The 10,869-nt window shown below is 45.0% G+C and overlaps 1 protein-coding gene across 1 annotated transcript; it reads right to left on the reverse strand.

Moving 5' to 3' along the window:
• Positions 1 to 2,139: 2,139 nt before the first annotated feature.
• On the reverse strand, positions 2,140 to 7,819 carry LOC144752546 (uncharacterized). The gene is made up of 2 exons (XM_078640442.1): positions 7,393 to 7,819; positions 2,140 to 3,153 (listed from the first exon to the last, which is right to left on the reverse strand). Exons 1-2 carry the CDS (start codon positions 7,817 to 7,819, stop codon positions 2,798 to 2,800), a joined length of 783 nt encoding a protein of 260 aa, XP_078496568.1. The 3' UTR covers positions 2,140 to 2,797.
• Between the last annotated feature and the right edge of the window lie 3,050 nt (positions 7,820 to 10,869).

Consider the following 10,869-nt stretch of genomic DNA (forward strand, 5'->3'; position numbering starts at 1 on the left):
AGCAGAGGTAAGTGTACAGAGAAGAAGCACAAGGAGGTATCCTTCTACTAGAGTAGCGAAGCGCATTTACAATGAGCCGAGAAATGGTGTGGGGACTAGTAAGTGTTTTTTTTGCAGTCACGGAGGTGTAGCATTAAGGGGTAGTGAGAGGTTGGTAGGAAGCAGGCTTTTGTAGTTGTAGCAGATGGGTTGCACTCATTCACGTATTTTTGCTTTAGACTATCAAGTTTTTGAACTTCTATTGTGCTTGAGTCTCACAACCGGAGTCTCACTCACAGTAAATCCACAGTAATTAGTCTGAGTGTGTTAATGGCCAATGTCTGCCTTTTAAGATAAGGCAGATGCTGCGCAGCTAGGGTAAGAGGCTTTGGGCTGGTTACATGTGAACATGTGCACACTTGTGTGAATTGTGTATGTGAAACTACAGTTTTGTGCAGCCCTGTAAGCGTATCCAAGTAGCTTGCCTCAGAAGGAAGTCTTTAGAGATTGGTGTTGAGCTGTGTGGGCCTTATAATGTGAATGGGCTTTCATAAAGTAGATATATACAGGCACATGCATCAAGCTAAAAGGTGCTTCCAAAAATAGCAAATAGCTATTTGCGAGCGCTTTTTAGCATTTTCCAATGCATCAACCAAAAAGGCCCAAATCGCAAAATACTGAGTCGCTAAAATAGGGAAACGAGATATTACGATTCCTTAATAGTGATAAACCAAAAATGCAAAAACAAATAAGGAATCACTAAAATAAATCGCAATACTATGCATGAAAAATCGCAAATAGCGATTTCCTTGAAAATCGCTATTTAGCAAGTGCAGATTAAGGGGAATCACAATCAGGTGGGAAAAAAAAGAAATTTACTCAGCTGCAAAGCATCAGAAGGCTATTTAAAATTACCCATGAGGCCATAGAGGCCTTTCACAATGGCAGCACTCTACGTGTTTGCGAGGAGGATGAGGATACATGTAGCAGGCCAGAAGGAGAATACAGGAGAGGATCTTCCGACTGCGCATCACTTTGTTGGGACAAACAGCAGAGCAAATATATGATGAGTACAGGCTGAATGCTGCAATGATTCATTACTTAATAGCTGAATTGGAACCACTAATGCAGTTCTAGACACCTAGGACCCATGCCATCCCAACTCATATCCAGGTGCTATGTTGCCTGCACCTACTTACATCAGGCAGTTTCCAGGGGGTAGTGGCAGAAGCTGGAGGGGTATCACAAAGCTCCCTTTCACAGTTCTTCAAATCCTTCCTGGCCACCATGATTGCTGCGATCCACAACCACATCACCTTCCCCACAACCCAACAGGAATTGACCCAAACTAAACTCGACTTCTACCAAGTAGCACAGTTTCCACACGTGATCGGATGCATAGATTGCACCCACGTAGCCATATGTCCCCCAGCAGACAATGAGTATATCTTCCGGAACCGAAAATCGTATCACTCCATCAATGTTCTAGCAGTGTGCAATGCGAAAAATATCATAACTGACATTGTAGAGCAATACCCTGGGAGCACCCATGATTCATACATCTTTCGACATAGTGGCATTCACACACGTCTGCTCTGGGGAGAATTTGGCGAAGGACACCTGTTAGGTAAAATTAAATACATATTCACGTGACTGAAGTATGAAATGGCAATGCATACCTGACACTAACACTTTGCTCAATACCCTGTAGGTGACAGTGCATACGCCGTGAGGAACTATATCATGACTCCATACTTGAACCCGCCCACCCCACAAGAACAGAGGAACAACGCAGCCCACATCAGGACACGTAATGTGATCGAACGGACATTTGGATTGCTCAAAAGTCGCTTCCGCATCCTGCATGAAACTGGAGGAGCAATGCTGTACCAGCCGGAAACATGCTGTAGGATAGTGGCTGCATGTGCAATGTTGCACAATATAGCAACAAGGAGAGGTATCCCCATAAAGGTGTCAGACACTGAGGACAACCAGCCCCCGGCACACCCACGACGGGCGCATTTGGGAAGTTCAGCGGAGGGGCAAAGGAAACGTACAGACATCACCCAAAATTATTTCTGAGGTATGTAATGAGGAGACACAACACTTAATTTCAGGAAAGGAAAAGTTACTAGCAAGTGAACCAGTAGTTGTGTTTAGATAAACATAGCTGGTGGCTATTAGCACAATAACTGCATGCACTAAAGGACAAATGAGACACACAATGGACTTGATACTCAGTCACAATGAATGTCTTGGACATGGTTACGTCACCATGGAAAAATCCAGGAGTCTAATTCTGTTTAGCGCTTCCTCCCTCGCGCACCCAAACGTCTTTCGCCTGCAACTGCACTCATGGATGCAGAGGTAGGTGTTGATCTACGGTTACTGCACCTCTTGCCAGAGCTGACTTGCGCAGACATGCTGCTAAGGTTGGATGCCTCACTACCCTTTTCCCCTGTAACATTGCTGTGCTCACCAGTACCAGCCTGCATCTGTTCAACGGCAGTGGTTATTTGGCCAAGTGCTTTGGCCACATCCCCACAACAATGGCCCATGTCTATTTGCATTGCCACCGACCTACGTGACAGCAGTGCAGTGCTGTTGCATAACTTGTTGTTAGACATGGTATAGCCAGCCAAGCACATCATGAACTGGCAATGCCTCCTCCTCTGTGTTGTGCCCCTCCTGCATCACACGACCCAGCTCCTGCAGTGTGTTGTTTGTCTGTCTGTTTCCTTCCACAACTGCTGCAGTCAGTTCCCTCACACACTCGGCCATGACTGATATGTTCTTATTCATTTTTGTCATTTGCAGATTAATGGCTCCCATATGTCTCGCTTGCAGGCGCTGCACCCTCATCATCTGGGACTCCACGCCACCCCACACATTGGGAGTTTTTGCCTCCTGTGCCCCGATGCGGGCCCTTGACCTGCGTCTTCGACTCATCCGGACATGTGCTTGAGGTGTAGTTGTGGGGCTCACACTTTGTCTCAGGAGCTGTTTCATGATCCTGATCTGTCTCCATTGGCTGCAGAGGTGTGACTGTGGCCCTGCGTCTTGGCGGTGCCTGGGGTATGGTTGATGGTGTCACAGGTGTTGAAACGGCGGCCTCTACAGTAGCCTGTGTGCTGTCTCCACATTCACTGTCATCAGTTTCTACTTCTGCAGCATCTGTGATGTGAAATAGTGCAAAATTATTTTGTGTTAGTGCTAATGTTGTGTCACATTACTTTACTCTGCATTTAAGCTCACACTGTCTCTAATCACTGACTGTAATGCATTTTTGTGACATTTAGGCTTACAATGTTATATTCGGACTACCAATTTGGTTCTGCAGCCTACAATTCCCATAATGCATTTGGGTCCCTATTTAAAATGTGGACTTTATTACTGTGATTTTGGTGGTTAATTATAGATTGTCACTATAGTGAGCATAAATTTCATTTTTTCAAGATCAAATACAAATAGTAAATCATTTGTTTTTATTCAATCATATTCATCCTAAATCATAAGAATATGTATATACATTATATTTCAATCCACTTTCGGCAACACAATGGTATACTGTTTCCTCAGTTTTTTCAAAATATATACAGTACCATAAGACACTTTTGTAATGAATATGGACAGTATTTACATATCTTCCATATATACAATAATTTTGCACAAACTATATACAAAATTACAATTCAGTCAATGCTGATACTATTTACAAAGAAGTGTTGTTGCGTCGACGTTTCGGTCTCATACAATACAATATAGCGAGACCATCATCAGGACATAAGTTGCACCATGGACCTATAGTGAAACAATGTAAATAGAATCACAACTATGTCTGTAGATACTCTTGAAAACAAAGTCTAGATTGTCTGCCCACACCAAACCGAATGGTGAACTTATGAATAAATAAAAAGTGCCAACAACTGTGTCAAGGGACTAAAATGTCCTATTTACAAATGTATATAAATATTTACATAGTGGCCATGCCCCAAAACGACATGCACCCACACCGTAATATCACCATGAAAGGAAAAATACATCCAAATAAATACTCACAGAAAGCCAATGGAAATGACTCTAGTCCTATTGGAAATATAACAAATAACAAAAATGTCCGAATTGTCTAAAGCAGGTATACATAGCAGTGTCCAAAAAAGTTTTGGCTGACAATAGAAAGAAAAACAGTCAGGTCATACCTTTAGTAGTATTGAATAGAGCACTCAGTTCAAGGGGCACTTCAATCTGCTCCGTCGTATCTGTACCAAGAAAGAACCACGAGGAACAGTAAGGCACAAATTATCACAGTGGAATGATAAGAAAAATGGGTTAAAAGAACCGGGGTACAACTTACTTAAGTGCGAGTAAATTGGCACTCGTATTGCAGCAGTAGTCGGTGAAAACGCGAACCGATTCTGGCGTTTTCCCAGAATACCTAGCTGAGACCCACGATCACGTGATAGAACGTGCCGCGTCACGGCGGCCATATTGGGTCGACGGAAAGTGCCTGACTTTGCATAGGGATATTATTGAGAGTCAGGCAAGACGTCCACAAGACGAAGAGTGTAAACGACTTATGACAGTATAAGCTCTAAGTTGAGAAAGTACTTCGGGTCAAGCAAAATATACTATATATATGTTTACTTAAGTGGAAAAACCAAATCTCTGTTAAATCAACAAAAAATAAACAAGAAATGGGAGAGCTACACCAAAGGGGTCATTAGAGCCAACCATACACTAAAAGATGCAGAAATGTAAATCAACCACCATAAAGCTGCAAGAGCTAATAACAGCATTCAGAGTTTCAACGGAAAGTTGCCAAGACTTGCCATTCGACAAAGGAATTTAGTCCCTTGGCCACAGTATTAGCTGACCAAATCCACCTGTTTTTTTTCTGTGTGAGCAGGCGGTCAATGTCACATCTCCGTTTTGACTGTTTAACACTTTCCAGAACAAACCATTGCATATCACATGGAGAGTGTTGTTTGTGTAAATAGTGTTCAACTAAAGGTACTGTTTCTATTTTACATCTGATTCTTGATTGATGTTGTGTGATTCTTTTCCTTACCTCTTGTGTAGTTTTACCTATATAGTATAGGGAGCAAGGACATTTGATGCAATATATGACATTTTTTGTAAGACAGTTAGTGTGATTTCTCAAAGTCCAGTTTTTTCCATTTAAACAACAGGTCTTGGTTATTGTTGTTGTTTGGCATGCAGCACATGAACCACAGGGATAGTGTCCCACTATGGGTGGCAAACCCCAGATGTTTTGGATGGTATTTACAGTCGGTTCTTTGTAGGCTTTTACTAAGTGGTCCCTTAGATTACGTGCCCTTTTAAACGCAAAACGTGGTTATGGTAACTGTGGTTCAATCTTTTGGATGAGATGCCAATTTTTTGTTATGATTTTCTTAATCCGGTTGGATTCTGATCCAAAAGTGGTGACACATGTTACTATATCATTTACAGGGTCTGGTTTGGTGTTTCCTTCCAGTAGTGCCTGTCTGTCGTAGTACCACGCTCTTTTCATTGAGCGTTTTACTAGTCTGTAAGGGTAGCCTCTCATTGCTAGTTTAGTTTGTAGCACTTTGGCTTCTGTGAAGTAATCACTGCGTTTGGTACAGTTACGTTTTATCCTTAAAAACTGTCCAAACGGCAGGTTGTCACGTAAATTACGTGGATGGTGGCTCGTATATTTTAACAACGTATTACGTGCTGTAGGTTTTGTGGAGAGACTAGTTGAAAGTTGTCCCTCATCATCCCAAATTTTAAGATCCAGAAAGTGAATTGATTCCTTATCATATTCCATGGTGAATTGTAAATTACTGTTTTGTAAATTCAACCATACATGGAAATCCTGTAGTTTAGATAGCGGACCATCCCAAATAAGGCAGACGTCATCTATATATCGTAGATATTCTAGAATGTAGTTCTTAAATGGGTTATTATTGTAAATAACCTTTTCCTCAAATGCAGCAACATATAGATTGGCTATATCTGTGGCAAAAATTGCCCCCATTGCAACGCCCTTTATTTGTACATAAAAAGTGCTGTTGAAGATGAAATAATTGTCATTTAGTGCAATTTTGGCACATTCGGTTATGAATTCGGTCGGGACTTGATGTGGGCGTGGTCTGTTGTTCAGTAAGTCTGTGATTACATTAAGTGCCTCTGTTTGAGGTATGTTGAGATATAGACTTTCGATGTCCATAGTAACTAGGATGTTGGTCTGTCTGTTATATTCTTTTCCCTCTAGACGATTGATTACACTTGTACTGTCTCTGGTATAGGATTTGGTAAGTGATACGTCAGGCTTTATAAAATGATCAACGTATTCAGCTAGAGGTTGGAGTATCGATTGGCAACCTGCTACAATGGGTCTACCAGGTGTTTTTTTGTCGTCTTTATGCACTTTAGGTAAAGTATAAAAGGCTGGGATGGAATAATCGTTTTTGTTTAGATAGTCGAATTCCTTCGAATCTAACCAACCACCCTCTATTCCCCGTTTAGTAAGAGTTAAGATCAGTGATCTGATATTATCAGTAGGATCTGATAGTAGTTTTTTGTAGTGTAAGATATTCTGTAATTGTCTCATGGCTTCGTCATCATAGTCTGTTTTATCCTGAACAATAATACTCCCACCCTTGTCAGCCGGTTTGATAATAATATCATCACGGCTGGCAAGGTTTTTTAAGGTCTCATGTTCGTCCTTTGAGAAGTTATATTTAATATATCTTCTGTCATCAAACATTTGGTCAATCTCGTTGAGTACCACATTTTCAAAGGTGATTAAGTCTTTGGGCATTAGAATAGTTGCCGGATAGAATGTTGAAGGGCAACGTAATCCAGTGATAGTTTTTTCAGGTGGAGGGGCATTATTGAAGAAGCATTTTAGTCGTATTGTTCTAAATATTCTGAACATTTCTACTTGTGTGTTGAAACGGTCATTCCTACATGTAGGTATGAACGAGAGCCCGTGGCTTAGTACATCTATCTCTTTTTTACTCAATATGTGTTTTGACAGATTGAAAATTGGGACTACTTCCAGATTGCAGTTGTTATGATTTGTAATTCTTGGTATAGTAGCCATTGTTAGGTCATTATGCATCGGATTATCTACTACTCGTAGTAGTTGTTCCTTGTTTGTCGGAAGCCTGGTGTGTATTGGTTCCTGTACCATCCCCGTCGTGTATTGCGTGTGCGACCTCTCTGTGGGGTCCGGCCTCTCCCTAAAAAAGGGGCAGGAACTGTGAGGTTAAGCTGAAATAATTCGCCTAAGGAACATTGTTTTTCTGTTATTGAATATACCCAGTTCCTTGGGAATATTGGGTCGCCTATTGAATTTTGACATAATTACAGATTGGGCACAATTAGTATGTACATTGATATGTATATTTTCATGCATCTTACCTTGTGTACTACTGGCCGCCCCGGATGTATCCAGCTGCGTTACTCCCACCACTGCTTCTGGCTGGATAGTGCCTTCAACCAGGTCCTCTATGGCTGTGTTGTCAGGGACTGTTGAAGTTCCTCCTCCGGTCCCCTTAACCTCTTTCAGCCTTTGTGCTATCCACTTCTTGGCATGGCTACGCAAGTCGTAGCATCTTCTTTTCTTTAAGTCTTCTATGCTGCGGTGTGTCACCCCCACAGCATTAACTTTGTTCTGGATCCTGTTCAATATTCTTAGTTTTTCTGCTTCAGGTACTTTTATTGAGAGCTTCCCAAAGAGCTTATCATTGCTCTTTGCCACCTCCTCAATGAGGTACTCGAGTTCCCTCTCACTGAACTTTAACTTTCTCTTCCTGGCCACTGCACCCTCTTCTGTTGTTCGGGACATTTTTGCGGTCTTCAGCTGCCAGAAAACCACAGTTTGTATTTTTAACTCTCTCCCCCAGCACTCTGCTTCTGGCTCTCACTTCCTCTGTGTACAGAAAGCAACATGGGCTGATTGACTTCCTAGTTGTGAGATCATCAGCCTGCTCCCAATGCGACTCTGTAGTTTTGCGATCTCGCAATTTGCGAGCTCGCTAATTGCGATAATATAGGTTTTCTATATTTGCGATTATTTTGAAATCGCGAATGAATTTAGCGATTTTTACCGATTCTTTATTTTTTCGCATTCTGCATCATGCATAGGTAATAGCGAGTCCTTATTTGCGATTCCTTAAAAATCGCAAATAAGGATTCTCTATTTCTTTGCTTGATGCATATGCCTGTTAGTGCTTACTGAAGGTCTCTGGTGCTTACATTGTGTACACATTTCAGGGGAAATCTGCAATAATGTACAGTTTCGCTCCACTTAGGCATACAGGACCCAGAACAGTATCAAACTAGGGTAAAAGATGCACTCCAAGTATAAATTTCCTGTCCCCAAGATTCAACATGCACACCTTATAGCAGTTTAAGATTTGTCATATTTTCCTGGCTCAGCTCAGAAACATATTCCTGGCCTTTGTCAATCAATCAATCAATCATGCCATTTGTATAGCGCACTACTCACCCGGGAGGGTCTCAAGGCGCTTGGGGGGAGGGGTATGCTACTGCTCGAACAGCCAGGTCTTGAGTTGTTTCCTGAAGGCGAGATGGTCCTGGGTCAGCCGAAGGTGGATGGGGAGGGTGTTCCAAGTCTTGGCAGCCAGGTAAGAGAAGGATCTTCCTCCGGCGGTGGCTCTTCGGATGCGTGGTACGGCTGCGAGGGCGAGGCTGGTGGACCGTAGCTGGCGGGTGGGCGTGTAGAAGGTCAGGCGGTCGTTGAGGTACTTGGGGCCCAGGTCGTGGAGAGAGACTTGTGTGCGTGGGTGAGGAGCTGGAACGTGATCCTCTTGTAGACGGGGAGCCAGTGCAGGTTCCTCAGGGGGCTGGAGATGTGGCTGCGTCGGGGGACATCCAGGATGAGTCGGGCGGAGGCGTTCTGGATGCGCTGGAGTCTTTTCTGTAGCTTGGCTGTGGTTTTCGGCGTAGAGGGCGTTTCCGTAGTCCAGTCGGCTGGTGACGAGTGCCTGGGTGACAGTCTTCCTGGTCTCGGTCGGGATCCAGCGGAAGATCTTGCGAAGCATACGCAGGGTGTTGAAGCACGATGAGGAGACGGCGTTGACTTGTCTGGTCATCGAGAGGGAGGGGTCCAGGATGAAGCCCAGGTTGAGTGCGTGGTCGGTTGGCTTGGGTGCGGTGCCCAGGGCTGGGGGCCACCAGGAGTCGTCCCAGGCGGAGGGCGAAGATCCCAGGATGAGGACTTCCGTCTTGTCCGAGTTCAGTTTCAAGCGGCTGTCCTTCATCCACTCGGCGACGTCTTTCATCCCTTCGTGTAGGCAGGTTCTGGCGGTGTCGGGGTCTCTGGTGAGGGAGAGGATCAGCTGGGTGTCGTTGGCGTAAGAGATGATGTTGAGGTTGTGCTGGCGTGCAATGGCTGCGAGAGGTTTCATGTAGATGTTGAAGAGGGTGGGGCTGAGTGAAGATCCTTGCGGGACGCCGCAGATGACTTCGGTGGCCTCGGAGCGAAACGGGGGGAGGCGGACATTTGTGTTCTTCCGGCGAGGAACGAGATGATCCACTCCAGTGCCTTCTCTTGGATACCGATGTTGCTGAGGCGCTGGACTAGGGTGCGGTTCAGAAAAGGGGGTGGTGATGAACAGAGTGTCTGAATTAAGCAGACCACTCTTACCCAGTCCAAAGATCAGGGCTTGATCCATCACCGTTATTTAGCTCACTGCCCCATCCCAGCTCAGAACCTGGCTATATGCAAATTAGTCTGTCCCTGGCCCAGTGCATCATGGGAACAGGGCAGACCAAACTACCAAGCCAATTCTTCACCAGAAAGGAGACAAGCTTCCGGGGACCGGTTTCTGGCATTTCAGCCTCGTCGGCCCGGCTTGCTTGAATCCTGATGGAGCAGTGAGCAAGGGACTCATGTCTGAGTATACCCTGCCACACCTATAGTGGCCAAAAACGATTCAGAAAAGGGGGTGGTGATGAACAGAGTGTCTGAATTAAGCAGACCACTCTTACCCAGTCCAAAGATCAGGGCTTGATCCATCACCGTTATTTAGCTCACTGCCCAATCCCAGCTCAGAACCTGGCTATATGCAAATTAGTCTGTCCCTGGCCCAGTGCATCATGGGAACAGGGCAGACCAAACTACCAAGCCAATTCTTCACCAGAAAGGAGACAAGCTACCGGGGACCGGTTTCTGGCATTTCAGCCTCGTCGGCCCGGCTTGCTTGAATCCTGATGGAGCAGTGAGCAAGGGACTCATGTCTGAGTATACCCTGCCACACCTATAGTGGCCAAAAACGATTCAGAAAAGGGGGTGGTGATGAACAGAGTGTCTGAATTAAGCAGACCACTCTTACCCAGTCCAAAGATCAGGGCTTGATCCATCACCGTTATTTAGCTCACTGTCCCATCCCAGCTCAGAACCTGGCTATATGCAAATTAGTCTGTCCCTGGCCCAGTGCATCATGGGAACAGGGCAGACCAAACTACCAAGCCAATTCTTCACCAGAAAGGAGACAAGCTACCGGGGACTAGGGTGCGGTGGCAGACCATGTCGAACGCAGCGGAGAGGTCCAGGAGGATGAGGGCCACTGTTTCCCCCTTGTCGAGCAGGGTCCGGATGTAGTCGGTGGCTGCGATGAGGGCGGTCTCGGTGCTGTGGTTGACTCTGAAGCCGGACTGCGAGGGGTCAAGGGAAACGTTCGTCTCGAGGAAGGCGGTCAGCTGTCTGTTGACGATCTTCTCGATGACTTTAGCAGGAAAAGGGAGGAGCGAGATGGGGCGGGAGTTTTTGAGATCGGTGGGGTCCGCTGTAGGTTTCTTCAGGAGGGCGCTGATCTCGGCGTGCTTCCAGCTCTCCGGGAAGGGGGCGGTGTTGAAGGAGGCGTTGATGAT

The sequence above is a fragment of the Lissotriton helveticus genome, chromosome 5_1, assembly GCF_964261635.1.
Source record: "Lissotriton helveticus chromosome 5_1, aLisHel1.1, whole genome shotgun sequence".
Taxonomy (NCBI): domain Eukaryota; kingdom Metazoa; phylum Chordata; class Amphibia; order Caudata; family Salamandridae; genus Lissotriton; species Lissotriton helveticus.